Raw genomic sequence first — 20,982 nt, 5'->3', positions numbered from 1 at the left:
GACTACTCATAGGCCGATCTATTACTGATTGACATGGAAACTTTGACCTGTTCCACTTGGAATCTGGTACAATTCATGTCAGATTTACAGGGAACACCTAATAGGGTTGGGCTGCACAAGAGATCCTACAGCCTTACTTTTCCCACTAGTTAGGATTACCCCATACCCACCTTTGATTCACTTTCCAATATTGCCTTTCCTGATATTTTAAGAGTAGTAAAGTCAAATATTTTAAAACAAAAAGAACTAGAGATGTATATAAGAATCTTAATTTTAATGGAATTATTACAAGATTAAGTTTTTATTATTAAATAATTTTTGCTATGCGCTTGTTTACAGTGTTAGCAACTTTTAGAATGAGGGAAAAAAACTGTCTTCATCATACTTGGATTTACAGAAAAAGAAAGATTTTCAAAGCCATTATATACTAATTCTATCATTCACATAGCAACATCCTAATATTACAGAGAAGTTGGAAAATGAAGTGTCAACATTGATACATACATTTTCTGAGATAGACTCAGGTTCTAAATTTCTTGGGGTTAAATTATCAGTATCATGTTTCACAACTTAAAGAGGTTCATAAATATGTAGTCAGAATAGATACCATCATTTATTATATAAAACAACTCAGGTGTTAATAAGAATTAGTAGTATTATTATCTAACATGATTTGTTCACATTGTCTTAGAAAGTATTAAAGTGCAGCTATAGTCATATGCTATGCAACTTTTTTCTTTTAATTGCACATTTCTTACCATTCTTGGATACTTATCACAGTACATAGTTTTGTTAGTCTTTAGTACAAATAACTATCAATTTATATGTAATAATTTTCTGACCTATTTTAAAGAATTTATTAAATGACAATTTCCCATTAGTTAAGAGAAAAAACAAAACAAAACCTTCCTTTCCCAATATTCACTTTTCCCTCTGAGAAACCTTTTAAGCACTTTAAGAAATGTCTTAAAGTACATTTTTGTGCTAAGATACAATTGGGAATAAGAGGGACTGGGATGACATTTGGCACATAACAATTATTAAATGGAGATGAAGAGAAACATTCCTTATACCAATTCACCTACGATTCTTTCCCTCCCCAGGACTTAGCAAAGTACCTTACATATAATGCAGTTTACTTAATGTCTTGATTAAATGAAATACATGATCCCAATCCCTCCATGTTGTAAAAACTCTTAAAAGTGGCAATGTTTTTCTTTAAAAGCTTTAAACTGCAGGTCCATTTATCTCAACAATTACATATTGAGCATATAATCCTAAGTGCAAACTTAAATATTGCCTATTACTGACTCATGGTGCTTACAACTTTAACATGTATTCTGAGGCAGTCTTTTAAGACAATCCTCACTACTTCTTAAGGTTGCTTTTTTTATTTTGTTATTAGGGTTTTATAAAGAAAAGTATTTGATCAATACTTATTGTAATGTTAGGGGATAGGAACAGGATATAGGATTTCCCTGATAAAAGGAACTATCTAATAAACAAACTCCCTCAAGCATTGCAGGTAGGCAATTTCTCCACAACTTAGAATATTGGAGAGTGAAAAGTTTTGAGAAGTCTTCGAAGTTATTGAAGACTGAAATGAGCAAAAAACCAAGAGATTCATTTTCTACCATGACAAATCTAAAAAACAGGCAACTTTTTAAAGCCAAAAAAAAAAAAAAAAAAACCCACCCAAAAAATAAACAAAAAAACCAAACCAAACTACGATCCATAACAATGACCATTCATGATTCCATTCATGATTCCAGAGGACCAGTAATGAAATATATCATCCATTAAAGAGATTGTATAGAATGAGTCATAAATACATTTTTATTTATAGATAATGAAATGATTTATTTTGCTTGAGTGTGTATGTTTGTTATAAGAAATTTACTTTTTTTTTTTAATGGGTTAGAGATGGGAGGGGGAGAAATATTCTCTTTTTTTCTTTAAGAGAGGGAGGATGATACAGGTGTAAAATGTTGCATATATTTTAAGATGAAGTCACTATAGTTTTTACTTAGGTTTTAAAAAAAGTTATTTAAATTGAATCCCCAGAAAAAGGTGTCTGAGAGGTTAAGCTGCCCTGGGTCATACTGCCAGTATACATCACTTTGGGGCTTTAAGTAGTTCCTAATTCTCTATGCCATAGAGACAGGGACCTCTAAGCATAGTAATACTACATTATTTTATTGATTCTATTATAGCCTTTGTGTACTGGTTGTGATAGTAACATTTTTTTAAAAAATCACATACTCCAAAAACAAGGTCAAAAAGCTAGAACTTCAAAATACTTAGTTCCCCTTAGCTTATCTATATATTTTAATAAGAAAAAGACTATAGTGAACTTGGTGTTGAAATTGTGAAAGTATTCAGAGTGAAACTATTATATGGGAAATGTAAAAATTAGTTTATGATGAAAAGAAATGCTTTTGAAGTAACGTTGGAGCTACTCTTTCATATGGAGTATTTTCTAAAAGTAGAATGAGGATCATGTGCTTTAGAAAACCTATGATAAAATGCATTGATAGAGGCAATTGCTTCTGTTCTTTTGACATAAAGATAGCCCTCGTTAGCTAAGGAAAACTTTCACTTATTCTAGGTCTCCTAACTTTTAAGGAGATATATTATGTAATTACAAAGCATCTCTCTTGTGGGCAAATAATCATGTCCTTCTTATAACAGGGAAAATGCAGCATCTGCTAGTTATGGGTATGATGAGCTTTTTTTTATCAGTTGACTAAATGTTAGGATTCAGTAATCTATAAAGTGCATTGAAATTTTTAAATTTTAAAAATAAAACTAATTTTCTTAGAATAATTACGAGTGAGGTATCTATAAGGATTAAAAGTCACCACATGTCTAATTCGTCTCCAGTTCACCTAACACTGGATATTAATCTCCTCCAAGGCTAAAGAATAAAGTTAAGACATGCTCTTAGTTGAATTTTTAATCTCATGCAGGTAAATGGCACTGTGAACTTTTATGTCATGTATGTATGTATGTAGTACATATATGGTTTTGTGTATGTATGTGTGCATGTGTGTAAAAGCACTGTTTGTTCTTTTTGTGGAAGTTCTGAAGTTAATTTCCTAGAATCAGACTTTGTATTTTAAAACAATAACTATTTAACTACAAAGATATTTATTCCAAAGCAATTTTAGGACCATAGCAATGGCTGAGCTATTTCAACATTCCGCTCTTGTATGGTGGGCATTTGGCTATGAGTTAAGTGTTTAATAAATACTATTAGAAACACAATCACTATCATGCTACCGAGGAAAACTCCAATAAAGTATGCATATGACTGCAGTTTATAAATCCTTAAGTTCACATTGCTTTGTGGAGTCATCATACTATGGGGAATCACTGTGGGAACTGTTTCAGAAAGAAGTTCCTTTATGTTTGCCAGTGATCCATTGTGTGGCATTGGAGGAATGTTAAGAATATGGCACAGAAGTGGATACAAATCTGTCGAGTTCATGGAATCCTTTGAAATATTCTTCTTGAAAGTAGGACCATGGGCCAAGAACAATGGATGCATATCAGAAAATTCATTATCGTAACCATGATTACCTACTGTGAAAAACAAAATGAATAAGTTAGCCAACATCTTGATATCTGGTTTTTCATATTTTGAAATTAGTACAAACTTGGTCAGTATTAAAAGTATAAATGAAATTGATACAAATGCATTGCAGTTTGCTTTAATAAATGGAAAGTCAAATAGGATATTTATAGATCACTATGATCTATAAATTATATGAGCAGTCTTCAACTTGATTTCTAAGTTCTAAAATTCTTTGGAATTTACTATTTAGTCAATTATACCCAGATTATTAACTTACCACAGGATAATAATAATATTTATATCATTTTTATTATGTGCCAAGTACTCTACAAATATCTCACTTGATTTTTACAATAACCTTGGAAGGTAGCTTATTAAATCTACACCCATTTTACAGATGAGAAAAGTGAGGAAAATAGAGGTTAAATTAATTGCCCAGGTCACAGCCATCAAGTGTCTGAGACTAGATTTGAACTCAGGTCCTTCTGACAGCAAACCTAGTGCTTTATTCAGTACCCTATCTAGCTGCCCCCATCTCTGTCCCCACAGCACAGGATGCATGAACAAGAATTATGTTAATATGTTCCAGGATATGTCCTATATATTCTAAAATTCAGTTTGGCCTGTGGCCAAGACACTCCCTCTGGGGCACCTTAACTTTCAATTAGCATTTGGTTTTTATTTGGAGGAGCTAAACTGAGTAAAATAAGCAGAGGAGGAGGAAATTAAAGGGGGAGAGGCAAAGTAGAGAAAGGTAGATTTTTTTTTAACTTGAACTGTAAAGGGCTAGAATTGAGCAATGCACTTGGATGATGAAGCACGTGAGACTAATTGCCAATTGGACGGTTCCCTATTAACTTGTTTAAGGTTGACCCTCCCCAGCTGTTCTGTGCTGACTTGATTGGTGAGACAAAGAGAGGGAAGTGACTTGTGTGGGAGGAGCAAGAGAAACTTGGGTGGTGGAACTCACGCTCACTTGCACTCGTGACCGGGCGTTGGAGGCGAAGGTAAAGATCTAGAATAAAGACTGGAGGCGAAGGTAAAGATCTAGAATAAAGACGTTTAGTGATCCTGACTCTTGCTGATTTCTGGAAAGATAGAGTTCCAGCATTGAACAGTAATTTTCTTGTGTAATGAGTAAGCTACATCTGAAGGCAACCAAAAAAAAAATTCTAAAAATATTTAGAGCAATGGAAGATTAATTTGAATGAATATATATAGCTTCTTCTCCTCCACCAGGAAATTATTCTGAAGTATGGCTTTCATTGGATGCATACGGTTATTTAAGTCTCACTGCTTTCCAGTTATTTAGTCACATAATCTTTCAACATGGCCAACCAAAGGAAAAAGTTAAAATCCATTAGTACTTGGTAAAATTCAGGATTTGTGGCTAAAATAGTGTGACTTTTGATCTTGTAAATCTATGATCAAACTGAACACTCTGTGATTTTGAATTATTCACGGCAAAGTTTTGAGAGTTTTTGACATTGTAAAATGATGAAGTAAAGGCTCAAAGGATGGGAAATTTATTGCTAATAAGTTGGTTCATATATTCCAAAAGCAGGCCTGATCAGTATAACATCAGTATGCAAGGAAGGTGAAGCAGCCGGGACTGAAGAAAATGTTTAATGAGATCAAAAAAGTAAAACAGATACCCTGTCTGTCAAAAAGTAATCAAGTGACCTTAAATATCCTTAAAATATCTGTCACAATACTCTAAAATAATAATGATAGTAGTAAGAGCAAAAACAAAAAAAACAAAAACAAAAACAAAAAAAACAACTGTCTTTACTTTCAGAGAGCTTATACTGTAATTGGATAGATAGCATGGAAATAATTAGATTACCTACAAGATGTATATAGAGTGGATGGAAGGCAATCTTTGGACAACTAGGTGTTGCAGTGGATAGAGAGCCTTAAGTCAGGAAGATTTAACTTTTCGAGTTCAAATCTGGCCTCAGACATTTATTAGCTTTGTGATTCTAGGCCCTAGTTTGCCTTTGTTCTTCATCTGTCAAATGAGCTGGCGAAGGAAATGGCAAACCACTCCAGTATTTTTGCCAAGAAAGCCCCAAATGGGGTCACATGAAGAGTGGGACATGACTGAAATGACTCAACAATTTTGAGTGGGAAGGCACTAAGGGTGAAAAAGAGGACGATCTGGGGAGATCTCAGGCAGAAGATTGTACAACTAGATTGTAGAGTCTGTTTAGGGGAGTAAAGAATAGTTGGGAAGTAAGAAAGGGTCAGGTTAGAGATTTAAATGCCTAAGAGACAACTTTATATTTGATCCTGGTCAGAATAGGAAGCCACTGTTGTTTACCAAATGTCTGTGTGTTGGGGCAGGGATGAGGGAGTTTCATCTTCATACTCCCCACTTTAGGAAAATCACTGGCAGCTGAGTGGAGGGGTAGATTAGAATGGGGTGATCATAGCTGGATCCTGTCAGAAAACAGTAAATTGTTTGTCTTAACAAGGTTAATTGTCAACTTTCAGAACGCTTTAAATGGAAAATACTGATTAATTTATTGTCATTCAGTCATATCAGTCACATCCCACTGTCCACGACCCCATTTGGGATTTTCTTGGCAAAGATATTGGAGTGGTTTGCCATTTACTTCTTCAGCTTATTTTTCAGATGAGGAAACTGAGGTAAGTAGGCTTGGCACTCTATGTCACTGTGCCAGTTGGCTAACATTACTTATCCAACTAATGTTTACTTTGTTTTTTTTTTTTTTTTTTTTTTTTTTTTTGAGACTGGGGTTAAGTGACTTGCCCAAGGTCACACAGCTATGAAGTGTTAAGTGTCTGAGATCAGATTTGAACTTGGGTCCTCCTGAATTCAGGGCTGGTGCTCTATCCACTGCGCCACCTAGCTGCCCCTTAATTTTTAGTTATCTAACCAATAATCCCCAATGATGGCAGAGATATTAATAAAAATGATACTGAAATAATAATATATCACAAAATACTTACACATGAATGTATTAGATCTATTCTGTATAATGGTCCATCCTTTGTCAGCCATTATCAAAATGGGTTGAATTCTGTGATGGTGCTTGTAATGAAATCTTTCTGGAATGTCCTCTTTTTTATAAACAGTCAGATTAGGATGGGCATTATTCAGTGCTGCATAAATCTCGTCCACCTTACCTGGAGAGAGGAGAAATATAAGAGGAAAAATCACTTTATCGATTAATTTAATTAATTAATATAATCAGTATTATTATTAATCTAATAGCTTTTTCAAAGAAAAAACTCTTTTGGTCATGGTGAATCATAATTTTTAAAATAATCATTTTAAATTAAATCAATAATTCAAAAATAAACAATTGATAATTTAAAAAAAAACATAGTAAAAAAATAAGCTAACAGGGCTCTGGCCTAACTCTCTCAATTTACAAATGAAGAAACTGAGGTCCAGGAAGGGAAAGGAACTTTCTTGAGGTCAGACTGGAAGGTAATTCAGCAACATTTCCAAAATACAGATGAATTATTACAGTGAAAAGCAACTATTTTTAAAAAGCATTTAATTTATTTATTTAGTCTTCTTACATGGAAAAATTCTCTCCAATCCATCCTGATCTTGCCCTTCCCTGCCATCTGTCACCATGGCCTTTGTTTGTGCCTTGTTTTTAAGTAAGCTCATTTTAAAGAATTAATATAGTAGGGGCACTGATTCATCTGACAGTACTTGAAACCTCAGTTTAAGGAATTTTCCATTTGGAATGCATTACATCATATTAATCAGTGGCATTTACTAGGGAAATAAAAGATTACAACATTATTTTAAGTCTATAAGACAGTTGGTCAGTCATGGCTAATACTTAAGCAAAGCGGGAGAAAAGATAATTTTTGGCCAAAAAAATGTGAATTAGAGGATCCATTGAAAACTAAAGAACTGCTAAAAATGTAGGGGAAGGAGCTGGTTTCCTCATAGCTAGATAGGTTAAAATGAAACCAGAAGCACTTATTTAAGCTCCCTAGCTTAGTTACAGAAATCAAACTTAGTTAAGACAAAAGGGATAAAAACAGAAAAAGCTCTCTTAAAATCAAGTATCAGATCATTCAGTACTGGTCATTACCTTTTTTTGGCAAAATACCTCTCACTGGTGAACTGTCTATCAGGAAATAGTCATTTGGATTGATATAGTGGTCAAGTTCTATGATTCTTTCCCCAGAACACTGTGTCATTCCATGATCACTTGTAATAATTAGGTTCACGGTATTCCACAACTTTTCTTTCATCAGCTCTTTCATGAGATAGCCTATCTTACTGTCAATATCAGAAATGACAGAGTCCATGAGTGGATTGTCTGGCCCTAAATTGTGACCCATTTCATCAGGATCTTCCCAGTAAAGAAGAGCAAAATTTATGGATTTCTTTAACTTAAACCATTCAATAATTCTTGTGACTCTGTCTTCAAATGAAACAGACTGATTGTAAGGCATATAATAAGTAGGAAATTCTCCATGTATTTTCACATCTGTCCCAGGCCACATTGCAGCACCTGTCTCATGACCTGCTTTTTGATTTGTAATCCATATTGGAGTTGCATCTTCCCAAAATTCTGAATCATAGATTTCCAAGTGCTCCAAGGAGAAGGTCTTGTTCCGGACAGAGTCATACATGTCATTGGCAATTACACCATGACTCTCTGGGTAGAGACCAGTCACCAAAGTATAGTGATTAGGATAAGTTGTTGTAACAAAAACATTAGTAACTTGCTTGACATAGACACCATGCTCCTTGATATAATCAAAATTGGGTGTGGGAACTCTGTAGATGTAATCCCAACGGAATCCATCAAAAGAAACTAGCAAGACTTTCTGCTCATCTTGGTGGTAGGAAAATGTGACTGAAATTGTTAAAGAGAGTGTGAAGAACACATGGCAGAATTTTGAATCCATTTTCAGAAAGCACTCTGTAGAATAAACGCAGAAAGGTTAGCACCAATCATTGTCAAAACTTTAGAGTAACTCTCAGCGATCATATATCTCCATCCTCCCATGTATACATACACACATATTTTATGAGTAGACAAAAGTCAGGCATTTTGGCAGCAGTAAAAACAATATGCAAATTAATTTACTATATTGATGTATACATATTTACTCCTGAAGCCAACTATGTTATTTCTGATATTTTTAAAAATTCTATTTTCATTAGATATGATGTTTCTTGTATGTCTGACTCTTTTTGATCCCATTTGGGATTTTCTTGGCAGAGATACTGGAGTAGTTATTCCTTCCTCTGGCTTAGTTTACAGATGAAGAACTGATGTAAATAGTGTTAAATGATTTGCCCAGGATTACCTGTCTAGTAAAAAGTGTCTGAGACCAGATTTGCGTTCAGGAAGATTAGTTTTCCTGACTCTAGGCTCAGCCCTCTATCTACTGTATTTCCTAGCCACAGAAAAATAAACAAATGAGTCTTTATAATTCAAACTTATTTACAAAACATGGTCTGCTTTCATTTATTTACTAGAGGAAATGGAATTAAGACTTTACCTCTCATATAAAACACCTAATAGCTTTTGAATGAGAAATAGAAAATGGAAAAACAAGCCTGGAGTTGTTTGTACCTTCTGTAGATATTGAGCTTTTAACAGATATAAGAGTAGATAGATTCCTCAGGATAGGCCCCACATCCAGTTTAAAAGATATTTAATCAATGTAAAGATCTTTTCTCTAAAAGTGTTTTATTATTTGAGAAAGCAAATAGCTATGTCTCAACAAAATGGACAAATATACCTCAGAAGAAAATCTAATTTTAATATCTGAAAAACAGATTTGCACATTAAGGAAGGATTCTTTGTTTTTGTTTTCTTTCTTAACCAATCCTTCACTGGATATATTTTTAAACAACACAAAAATTGGATCAATTCAAGCTTTCTGTCTATTGATGTTGTAATTTGATTTGTAAAATGTTTCTAAAGCAGGCAAATAGTATTTGAAAATGACAAATTGTTTCCTTCAGACTTTGAAACTTTAGGGATCTTTGAGGGAACTCCTGCTGTTAATGAATACTAATAAATGCTCTGAAACTTCTAGTTTAGGAGAGGTGACTATAGTATTACCAAATATCACACAAGTTAACTAGAATCATTCAATCTCAGTATTAGAAGGGGCTTCATAACTTACAAAGGCCAATCTGTACTCAAATGGGACAGTTAGGTGGCATAGTAGATAGAATATAGGGCTTGGAATCAGGAAGACTTATCTTCCTACCTCAAATGCAACCTCAGCCATTTGCTACCTGTGTGATACTGGCCAAGTCACTTAATTTTAGTTTGTTTATCTGTAAAATAAGCTGGAGAAGGAAATGACCACTCCCTTCTTTTTGCCAAGAAAATCCCAAATGGAGTCACAAAAAATCAGTAACAATTGAAAATGACTGAATAAAACTCAAATAGGAATCCCCCTTTTAAAATGCCACTAAAAACTATTCATCCTGTTTCTTTGAAGGTATCAAGTAACAAAAAACTTGTGATCTATTGAGGTAACCCATCCTTCTTTTGAACAACTCTGATTACTAGGATGTTTTTTCCTTATATCCTCTTCTCTAAAATTTCTACTGAATCTCTTCCAGATTCCAGAGTCTCCACCTCTCAGGTAGCATTTCAGATCTTTGAAAACTGCAACTGTTTCCCTGTTTTTTCTTTTTTTGTTTGTTTTAATTCTCCAGGCTAAAGACCCTCAGTTTCTTGGTTTTCAGTGTTTGGCTTATTCTAGTTACATACCTATGGACATAGTCTGTCAACATCCTTCTTAAAATATGATACCTCGAACTGAATACTTATTCTGGATACTCTATACATAGTTTTGGACTTGAAGCTAAGAAGATATGGAATCAAATCTCATCCTCAAATCTTCAAATTAAAAAAAAAATTACTCCAGTATATTTGCCAAGAAAATCCCAAATAGAGTTAGAGTCAGATATGACTGAAAAACGACTGAACAGCAACAAAGATAGTGCAGAGCACACAGAACTTGGAGGTAAGAGCCACATGACCAAAAGAAAGTCATTTAGGGTTAGTTTCCTCTTTTGTAAAGTGGGAATAATATCTGTAGTATCTACCTCATACCTCAGCTGCCTAAATTTTTACTCCTGAAACTTTTCTCAGGCTCTGGAGACTTCTCGCCATGTAACCTTTTCAGCTTCCCTTCTCCCTTTCCTGAGTCGCTCCTGAAGTGTCCATTTTGGAAACAGATCCAGACCAATCATGCTTCATTCCCTTCCCAGCTCTGCTTCTGACTCTCTGGATTTTCCCACTTTGCACTTTCCCTCTCCACCCCATTCTTTTTCCCTCAACTTTCCCTTTCTAGGTCCAATGTGTACAAACATAATACATATAATGTAGACAAAACAGGAATTCTCTTTTTGCTTATATTTGTATTATCAGAACTTAACACAGTGTTTGAAATATACACAGTTCTAAATAAAGGGGCAGCTAAATGGCAAAGTGGATAAAGTGCTAGTCCTAGAAAGGTCAGAAACATTTGAATTCGAATATGGCCTCTGATACTTACTAGCTGTATATCCCTGGGCACACTAACCCTGTTTGCCTCAGTTTCCTCATTTGTCAAATGGGCTGGCAAAAGAAATGGCAAACCATTCCAGTATCTCTGACAAGAAAACCTCAAATAGGGTCATAAAGAGTCAGACACAACTGATTAGCAAGAACAAGAAGTACTTAATAAATGTTTGGTGCATGTTTGGTGCTTGCTTGGTGCTTGCCTGCCTATCTTAGAGTTGTTGTACAGTATAAATTACACAATGAAGGTAAAACTTCTGTGGCTACTATTAAAATATAAACTCCTTACGAGCAAAGATTCTTTTTCTTTCTTCCTTCTTTCCCTCCCCTTTTCTTCTTTCCTTCCTCCCTTCCTTTTTTTCTTTTGTTTTCTTCCTTCCTTCCTCCTTTTTTCTCTTTTTCTTTCTTTCCTTCCTTCCTTCTTCCCTTTTCTCTTTCTTTCTTGTATTTGTATCTGTAGCAGCATAATGCATAGCACATTGATGTAATTTAATCCCAGGTTATTTATTTGAATTAAGCTCCAAGTTTCCTAAAACTCCCAGATTGTCTTCTTATGAACTGTCTAGCCATGTCTTCCTTATTCTAAAGTTGCATTGTTAATTTTTTTGAGTTCAAAGTAATTTGATGTAATCCTTTTATTTTCAGTTTACTAAATTTAGGCTAAAGCTGGGATTTGAACCCAGTTTTTCTGGCTCCAAATCTAGTTCTCTTCTCAGTGCACCAAACATTTATTGTAACATTCAAAATGTGTTTCTAAAGGGAAAAAAAATCCTCCTCAATATGCCAAGTCCAAACATTTTGATAAGAAGTTAAGATGGTAGACAGTCATAGAACCTTCTGTGTATACTATGGAACAGCAATAGAATTCTAATTATTGGACACTACAGTCATCCATCTGGGAATTCACTTTTCATTTACAATAGTTTTTTTGTTCTTTCCAACTTTGGGTTTGTTGCTTTATGGACCACATAATTTTTTCTCATTCTTGAAGTCGTCTGACTCAACACTGATAGCTTTAAGAATTCTCTTCTCTCTTCCCCTTTGGTCTGGATATTTAGAGATCAGACACAAATACTACACTTCTCTAATAAATGTTATTAACTGGTATAACTTACCATCTGAAAAATTCTCAAGTTTACAAGAAATGTTTTCAAGTCTACAAAATGTTTCTCAAACTTTCCAGCCATAAAATGAACTGGGATATTACTTTGTCGAGTTTTGCCTCTTATGTTTGAAATTTTGCATTTTGTAATGTCAATGGATTTAGGTTCTGTCTTATACTTAGTCTATTCTGTGACCAATATACATTCGGAGGGAGGGTTGACAAAGAGTTGGAACTATGAGTTTCAGTTCTGAACCTTGTTACAAGAGGAGAATTTAAAATTTCAGTGTCAGTAAGTAAATTAGGCAACTCTAACATCATAGGGCACAAAAGAACCGTCTTTTCTACCTGATAGAAGTTTGCTGGGATTGTGGGCAGGCTGCTCTCTTAAGAATATTATATGTGTAGGGGCAGCTAGGTGGCGCAGTGGATAGAGGACCCGAGTTCAAATTTGGCCTCAAACACTTAACACTTCCTGGCTGTGTGACCCTGGGCAAGTCACTTAACTCCAGCCTCGGGGGAAAAAAAGAATATTATATGTGTGTGTGAATAGATATGTGTGTATGTGTATATATAATGTGTGGGTATACATATATGTGACTAGGTATATGTAGAGATTATTATGTACACACATATTGTTTGCATGCATTTGTTTTCTTTGGCCAAAAGCAGTGAAATTGGACAAGGATTACATTCTTTAAATAGCTTTTCTAGTCTCTCTCTCTGTGTCTGTCTCTACCTCTGTGTCTCTGTGTGTCTCTATTTCTTTTGCTGGTTCCATCACAACCAGCCCAAGCATGAGAGAATTCATTACGAAGCCCACAGTTAATCGATCTTCCTCTAACTCACTGCACAAGTCAGAAATAGCGGGCGGGGGGAGGGGAGGGGACGGGAGCGGACGGGAGCCTACGCTTAGGACGTCCAACAAAACAAGGCAGACAAAGATTGCGAATTTCTTTTCTTTCTTTTTAAAAATAGCTTTTTAGTGTTTGTCACAGGAGCTGCCACATCAATGACATCAACCTAGCCTGTTCCACTGAAAAGGGAAGGGGGGGGTAGGGAGGAAACCAAGCAGAGCTTCTTTCTGATCCACTAGCTATGATGCAGCAAACAACAAAAAAACAAAAACAAACAAAAAAGTCCCAATACTTTTAATTCGCCGGAGAATACTCCACGTGACGGGGCAGAGTTGGGGAGGTGGGGGTAACCTGGGGCCCAAGGGTGGCTGGAAAAAGGGAGGAGAGATTTAGTTTGTCTTGCAGAGGAACGGAAAGGGACTCCGAATCTAGACGTAAAGGAGGGCGGTGGTAACCTCAGTTACTTTTAACTTAAATCTGGAGCCGCACTAGGTAAAGAGTTTTCATTTCCCCGACCTCGCGCCCAGGTGTTACATAAGATGTGCGGTGATCAGGTGGGCTCTGTGCGCACGCGCGTGGTTGTGTGTATGTTTACATATCCTGCGATTTGCGGGTGCGTACACGCTTGCGTACAGGACATACATGTGTGCGTGCATGCACAGAATTGAATGTTGTGCACGTGAGTGTAAGAACATGCAAACGGAGCGCGGGGGCTCCAGGAAAGGAGTGGGGGATCGCCGCCCCTCCCGCACCGTATGCGTCCTCCCGGGGCTCTAAATCTTCAGCCTTAATCTGGGGGAATGGGAAAGGTCAGGGGCTACTTTCCCGCCCCAGAAGACTGGGGAGCCCGATGAGGGAGGTGGGGGGGTGGAAGGGAAAAGCATTCAGAGGCCAGCACAGACCCACAGCCCGCTCACCTGCTAGCTTCCCGGCGCTCGGCACCGCACTCTACCCGTCCAGATCCACCTTCTCCAGAAGGCTTAAAGAAAGGAGCTGTCCGAAGTGGCCAGATTTTCTGTCAATCAGCCGAGAGAGGGAAAGGTGGGGTGGGAACTGATGCTCTGGATAATGAGGCGGGACTTCGGAGGTGGAGCTGGGGGTAGGGTCAAGGGGCGGGAGCTCTCAAGAACTGACCAATGGGAAAAGAGACAGAGGGCACGGCTGCGCCTTGTTCCCGCCTTCCCCCCCCCCTCTAGAGTCGGGCTTCCTGGGGAGCAACTTCTTCCACCGTTATCGGCCTCGACCGTGAAAGGTGCGATGTCGGAGTAGACAGTTGTAAACAATCGTGCTTTTCTCTGAGGTATGTGACCCGAGGACTGGCTTTTCCTTTGACACAAGCGTTAACTGTTAAAACATACTTCTGGTGAGTTTAAGGGGGGCGGCAGTGACAAGTTTTATTTCCGGCCTCCCCCTGCCCCCGTCCCAGACCCGACTTTTGGGTTCCAAGTCCACATTCGAAAAAAAAATTTTAAAAAATAGACTAACAAAGTGGTCTTTCAGGGGGCTCCGCCTCCACTAGTACCCTCCATAGTGAGCCCCTCGCGGGCAGGGCTGCCTAGGCAACTGGGACACTAAATCTTTAGCGCCCGATGTAGAACAGACTCGGTATTCTCTAGACACTTCACTGCCCCTCCGCTCTCCTCAGCTTTTCACTTTCTTCCATTTCACCGTGAATACATATCCGCAGACTCGTTACCTGGGAACACCCAGGGTCTCCCATCGCTAAGAGCCTCACTTAACTCCGCCATCGCTCGGTCCGCTGCGTGGGCGGTGGCTGCCCTTAGTTCTCGGAGGACCCGGATGACATCACTATGCACGAGTCAAGTGCGGTGTCCGGCTGCGGCTGGTGAGCCCCACACGAGCGGAAGGCGCCGAGACCCAAATAGTCCCGACGAACTCTCCCTCAGAGTGAGCGCCCCAACGTCGGGCATCTCGCTTTTCTTCTGACCTGTTCGTCCCGCTCTGCTCGTAGCGTGCGGTGTCTTCGTCTGATGAGGCGAGCTACGCGGGGGGGTTCTAAAGTTCAGAGACCGCCACTGCGAGCTAGTGTCAGCCTATATCCCTCCTCCCTTTTGTAGCCAAGATCGTAGGGAAAAAACTATCTCTGCTTCCATTTCTTTTCCTCTCACTACTTCCCAACAGCTTATTACCTGATTTCTGATTTCTTCACAATTTAAAAACCCCTCTCCAAAGTTACCATCGATTTTAATGGCCAAATCCAATGGAAGAGGGAGGCTCTTTTCCTTCTTTCCTTCCTTCCTTCCTTCCTTCCTTCCTTCCTTCCTTCCTTCCTTCCTTCCTTCCTTCCTTCCTTCCTTCCTTCCTTCCTTCCTTCCTTCCTTCCTTCCTTCCTTCCTTCCTTCCTTCCTTTCTTTCTTTCTTTCTTCCTTCCTTCCTTCCCTTTTTCTTTCTTCCTTCCTTCCTTTCCTTTCCTTTCCTTTCCTTTCCTTTCCTTTCCTTTCCTTTCCTTTCCTTTCCTTTCCTTTCCTTTCCTTTCCTTTCCTTTCCTTTCCTTTCCTTTCCTTTCCTTTTCCTTTTCCTTTTCCCTTTCCTTTTCCCTTTCCTTTTCCCTTTCCTTTTCCCTTTCCTTTTCCCTTTCCTTTTCCCTTTCCTTTTCCCTTTCCTTTTCCCTTTCCTTTTCCCTTTCCTTTTCCTTTACCTTTTCCCTTTCCTTTCCTTTCCCTTTTCCCTTTCCTTTTCCTTTTCCTTTTCCTTTTCCTTTTCCTTTCCTTTCCCTTTTCCCTTTCCTTTCCTTTCCTTTCCTTTCCCTTCTCCCTTCTCCCTTCTCCCTTCTCCCTTCAGAAGGTAAAAATAACCTGGGAAGAAAACCAAAAATGCAAACAGTTTACACTCATTTCCCTGGTGAATTGGTTGTTGAAAACTCTTATGGGATGATATTTTGGGAGGCTCCACTCCATATGCTGAATTATTAAGGGCTATAGTCATCTGGACATTCTCCTCTTCCCCTCTCTCCCAGCTATTGTTTTATAGTATAGTTAGGGTCTTTGGAGGTCTTTGGAGGAAAGGCTTTTCCCCTCTCGGAGCTACTTTAGTGCAAGGCATATAGAAGCCCATGCTCCCAACCAGAAGAAGCTGTAGAGAAGAAAACCAACTTGATCCAAGTGGAGAGAGTTCCTGACACCTGGCTTTTAGATGACTGTTAAGAATTATTCCTTGGCGGATTTGCTTCTCTAACAACCCTATCTTCACAAATTCTAGAATTTAACCTTCTATCAGAGAAGAAGAAATTGCTGTGCAGTGATTTGTACTTCAATCTAGTCCTCCAGAAAGAGAAGAAGGGTTTTCTTGGGTAGCAACCCACCTTGGGAATTGCCTTCCTAGTAATCCTGAGCATTGGGGTGCTGAAATCTGGTTTACCAATAGAAGGGGTTTTCTTGGGTAGAGGAAGTTGTTTGGAGAGGTCATATAGTAACCCATGAAATTGGAAGATAGTAAGAAACTAAAATCACAATAAAGAGTGGCAAGGAATATGAATTAAGTACTCCACTATTACCATGATATGAATTAAGTACTCCACTATTACCATGATTAAGTACTCCACTATTACCATGTAGGTCTGAGGGGAAATTAAGTTGCCCAAGTGTTTTTCCCCCTGCAGTCATCCAATCCCTGCAGTCGTCCAATCCCTCAGAGTAGTATCACAAAGCTAGATAACTATAATTCACTATGATGTAAAAAGAAAAATTCATTGGAATATTGGAGTTTTGCCATTTGAGCAAGTTTTCATTCTGAAGGGATTCAATCACAGGGTGGTGTTATGAGTCTGAAAGAATGCATGAATTTTTGTATAAAGTGGGATTTATTGGAATTTCAAGGAATTGTTACACTAGCAACTTCAAGTTTATTTCTCTTCTAAGGAGAGCCTAAATCAAATGATGCTGCTGCAACCTTGTGGAACATGAGATTCAATGGAGAAAAAGGAGAATTGCATTGATTATTTATGGGCTAGTATGAATTCTGTGAATTTTTTCTCCCTATGGGGTTGAAGTGCCCAGGCGAGAGAAAAACAGGGCAGCCAAAATAATGAAGTTCCACTTCAGGGTAAATTAAAGGTTTCTCTATACTTGGTACCCTCATTATTAAACTGAATACTATATAAGATTTGTGGGACCTTTTGTTTTCAATCCTGTGAAAACCTAAACAATCTTTTAAGTTTTCCTAGAGAAAACTCTAGAGGAAAAATGAATCAAAGAGAAAAAAATGCCAAAGCTATTTTAGGACTACCCTAAGATTAGACCTGATTTCTGTAAACTCAGAGCCATAGATATTTGTCCATTTTTTTTGAGTAACCAATACATTTTTAAGTTTTCAGAAGATTGGGAATTGGGATGGGGGAGAGTAGGGAACATCAAAGCAACCATAGTGATGTTACATAAAACGTTAAATTCCCAAAGTTTCATCCTTTAAAGTTCTATCCAGTTATTGTTATATGACATTTTCCAGGCAGTTATTTTTATCTGGCCTCACCCATAGACACTGAAAAAATAGTACATATTGGTTCAGTAGTGTGGCAAAAAGATTTGAACCCATGAAGAAGAGCCTTCCTTACTCCAAGTATGACATTCTATCTATTGCACCACTTAGCTATTTACTGATTAATTCCAGTTAGGTTAATAGGATTATTGTACAAAATGGAAGCTATACATAGAATATATAAATATATATATATTTGGAAGGATGTATGTATATATATGGAAGGATGCTCTAATAATTAAAACTCTTCAGCAATGAAATGTGTTATCTCACAAAGTGTTTCATCAGTAGAAGTGTTTAAAAAAAACACTACATAACCATCTCTCCAGGATGTTATAATGGTCCTCAGATTATGATCTAGAGATCTCTGGGCCCTATTTTATGATCCATGGATTATTATGACTCCCCATCCAGGTCAATTCATCTTTCTTTTTATTTATATACATATATGTATTTATATGTAATTATATATATTTTATATTTATATTTTATATTTATATATTTTAATATTTTTCTAATTACATATTGAAACTTTTTTTTAACCATTTATTCTTACAAGATTTTGAGCTTCAAATTTTTCTTTTTCCCTCCTTTCTTACCCTGTTGCTTTCCTAAATTGGCAGGCAATTTAATATAAGTTATACATGTGCTATCATTTATTACATATTTCCATTATTAGTCACAATTGTGACTAACATTTCAAAAGGAAAAAAAATATGAAAAATACTAACATAAGTAAAAAAAAAGTGTTCTTTGATCTTAATTCTAAGTCCAGCAGTTTCCTTTGTGAGTCCTTTGTACTTGTCTTGAATCATTGTGTTGCTGAGAAAAGCTGAACCATTCTTAGTTGATTGCAGATATAGCTGATACTGAATATGGTGCTTTCCTAATTTTGCTCATTTTATTTGGCATCAATTCATGTAAGTCTTTCTGGTTTTTTCTTAAATCTGCTTGCTCAACATTTTTTATTGCACAACAGTATTTTTTAAGCTTTTTATTTTCAAAATATATGCATAGTTTTCAAACTGCACCCTTGCAAAACCAAATTTTTTTTCCTTCCTTCCTCCCAATTCCTTCCCTTAGATGACAAGTAATCCAATATATATTAAACATGTACAATTCTTCTATACATATTTCCACAATTATCATGCTGCACAAGAAAAATAAGATCAAAAGGAAAAAAAAAGCGAGAAAAAAATGCAAGCAAATGACAAAAAGGCAAAGATACCATGTTATGATCCACACTCAGTTCCCACAGTCCTCTTTCTGGTACAGATAGCTCTCTCCATCACAAGTCTATTGGAATTAGCCTGAATCACCTCATGATTGAAAAGAGCCATCTCCCTCAGAGTTGATCATCATATAGTCTTCTTGTTGCTGTGTACAATGTTCTCTTGGTTCTATTCACTTCACTTAGCATCAGTTCATGTAAGTCTCTCTAAGCCTCTCTGAAATCATCCTGTTGATTGTTTCTAACAGAACAATAATATTCCATAACACTCATATACCATAACTTATTCAGCCATTCTCCAACTGATGGGTATCCACTCAGTTTCCAGTTCCAAACCACTACAAAAAGGGCTGCTACCAACATTTTTGTACATGTGGGTCCTTCTCCTTTTTTATGATTTCTTGGGATACAGGCCCAACAGAGAGACTGCTAGATCAAAGAATATGCACAGTTGTATAGTTTCATATTGCTCTCCAGAATGGTTGGATCCATTCATAGTTCCACCAACAATGTATTCCTCCAACATTCGTCATTTTTTCCTATCATCTTAGCCAATCTGAGAGATGTGTAGTGGTACCTCAGAGTTATCTTAATTTGCAATATTAAAAATACAGGTAAGCTCAGGGTCACTTGAGATTGGGATAGTGAGAGTAACAGAATCCATATTTCCTGTTTCCAAAATGTAAGGTTCAGCTGTGCATACAATCCATGGATGATGTCTGCTGCCCATTCAAATTCTGGTTCAAAATAACAAAACTAGTGAGTGGAACTGTCATGGAACAAAAAAAAAAAAAAACAAGAAGACATAAAATCCCTGCTTGTCCATCATTTAGCTGCCGTACTTCCTAGCTCTGATTTCTGATTTTACTGTACCGATTACTCTATATACTGTGGCAGCCAAAGCAAAGTGGATCTATGATATCCTCACAAGGTGAGGATCTATGATTTCTTAATATGGGGATTGCTCCCTACCAATGTCTACTGCCTACTGTTAACTAGACTTAGGGAGGTAAATGTCACAGGGAGATAAGTACACTAGCCAGGGCAATAAAAGTAGAAAGGATCAAGGTAGGATTTGAACCAGATCTATGAGTGAAAAACTCCACCCACTATGCCAGCTGCCTCAAACAAAAATCTGAAAAGAATTGTAGTCATTTCTTAATATTTAATGATATAATTTAAATTCACATAAGCAACATCAAAATAACAATTATTTTCTCTTGATAACTGAATTTATGCAATCCCCTAATCTGACCCTGGCCCTCAACCCGAATTTTCTTCATTGTTTTTGGAGAATGTGTCAGTCATCATGAATTCCTAGAATCTCTAAAATTTGCTAATGGTCCCCTAGGCCATTCTATTTTTTCTGAAGGGACTGAAAAAAACTTCTGAATCTGGATAGGAGCTTCTTGATTATGGAGTGGTCAGGGATATGTCTTCATCACAGGATTCTTGTATCCAGGATTGGGCTATAGCCTAGAGTATAAAACAGTAAAAATTTGGCATGAAATTTTTAACATATATAAGACTAGTAATGTTTTCCTTGGAATTCCCCCATCCCCACCTCAAATAGTCCTCTCTACACCAGTACAAAAGCCATTCTACAACCATCCACAAGCCTTAGTTCTGTGAAGATTAGGTCCCAGGCCATCAGTAATACTCAGATTGGGCAGATTAATATACAATAAATTGTATATTAAGGAAACTTAAATATAACTGGTTTTGGAGAAAGCAAGAAGATTTAGTAAGCCTGGGTAGTGATTGGTGTGGATAATAGGTTTAGAGTTATAAGAAGTCTGATTGTCTAGTTAAATTGCCTTATCTACATTGAGGAAACTGAGTGCCCAAAGTTACAAAAGTAGTAAGAGGCTGAATTTGAACTTATGCCCTTTGACAACAAATAATTTTTTCAACTAAACACACTACCTCTATTATTTTTCTCCTGTCACTTATATTTTCCCTTGTATTAAAAGTTTTTCCTTTTATTCATCACCATTAAACTAAGCTTCTTGAGAACAGAAAATATGTCCTATTCACATTCTATCTCTATATTTTGCCCAGAGTAGGAATTCAATGAATGAATGTTGAACACAAGACAACATTAAATTACTGAAGCTGCTTGTGAAATGTTTGCAAGTGAAGGTGTCTGCAGATAAGCTATGTATCACAATCAGACCTTCAGA

The 20,982-nt window shown here is 37.0% G+C and overlaps 2 protein-coding genes and 1 long non-coding RNA gene across 7 annotated transcripts in view; 1 reads left to right on the top strand and 2 right to left on the bottom strand.

Moving 5' to 3' along the window:
* Positions 1–253: 253 nt before the first annotated feature.
* ENPP5 (ectonucleotide pyrophosphatase/phosphodiesterase family member 5) lies at positions 254–16,677 on the bottom strand. Of its 2 annotated transcripts, none has more exons than XM_074310743.1 (5): positions 14,560–16,677; positions 13,992–14,089; positions 7,663–8,502; positions 6,554–6,730; positions 254–3,585 (listed from the first exon to the last, which is right to left on the bottom strand). In XM_074310743.1, exons 3-5 carry the CDS (start codon positions 8,486–8,488, stop codon positions 3,167–3,169), a joined length of 1,422 nt encoding a protein of 473 aa, XP_074166844.1. In that variant the 5' UTR covers positions 8,489–8,502; positions 13,992–14,089; positions 14,560–16,677; the 3' UTR covers positions 254–3,166. The 2 variants fall into 2 exon arrangements, with proteins under 2 accessions (XP_074166844.1, XP_074166845.1); XM_074310744.1 differs by having other exon boundaries at positions 14,771–14,996.
* Positions 14,268–20,982, top strand: part of LOC141566342 (uncharacterized) — a 36,383-nt gene continuing 29,668 nt past the window's right edge. Inside the window, exon 1 of the long non-coding RNA XR_012489285.1 lies at positions 14,268–14,374. This is a non-coding gene — a long non-coding RNA (uncharacterized LOC141566342). The remainder of the gene's footprint in view (positions 14,375–20,982) is intronic.
* Positions 19,619–20,982, bottom strand: part of LOC141566339 (maestro heat-like repeat-containing protein family member 1) — a 109,113-nt gene continuing 107,749 nt past the window's right edge. For all 4 annotated transcript variants that reach the window (XR_012489284.1, XM_074310739.1, XM_074310741.1 and 1 more), the window contains one exon: positions 19,619–20,275. Coding sequence is in view for 3 of the 4 variants with exons in the window: in XM_074310739.1 (XP_074166840.1) it covers positions 20,269–20,275 (7 nt within the window). In the remaining variant the exon portion in view is untranslated. The remainder of the gene's footprint in view (positions 20,276–20,982) is intronic.

Source organism: Sminthopsis crassicaudata, chromosome 4, assembly GCF_048593235.1.
Source record: "Sminthopsis crassicaudata isolate SCR6 chromosome 4, ASM4859323v1, whole genome shotgun sequence".
NCBI lineage: Eukaryota > Metazoa > Chordata > Mammalia > Dasyuromorphia > Dasyuridae > Sminthopsis > Sminthopsis crassicaudata.
This window is presented reverse-complemented; position numbering and strand designations above follow the sequence as displayed.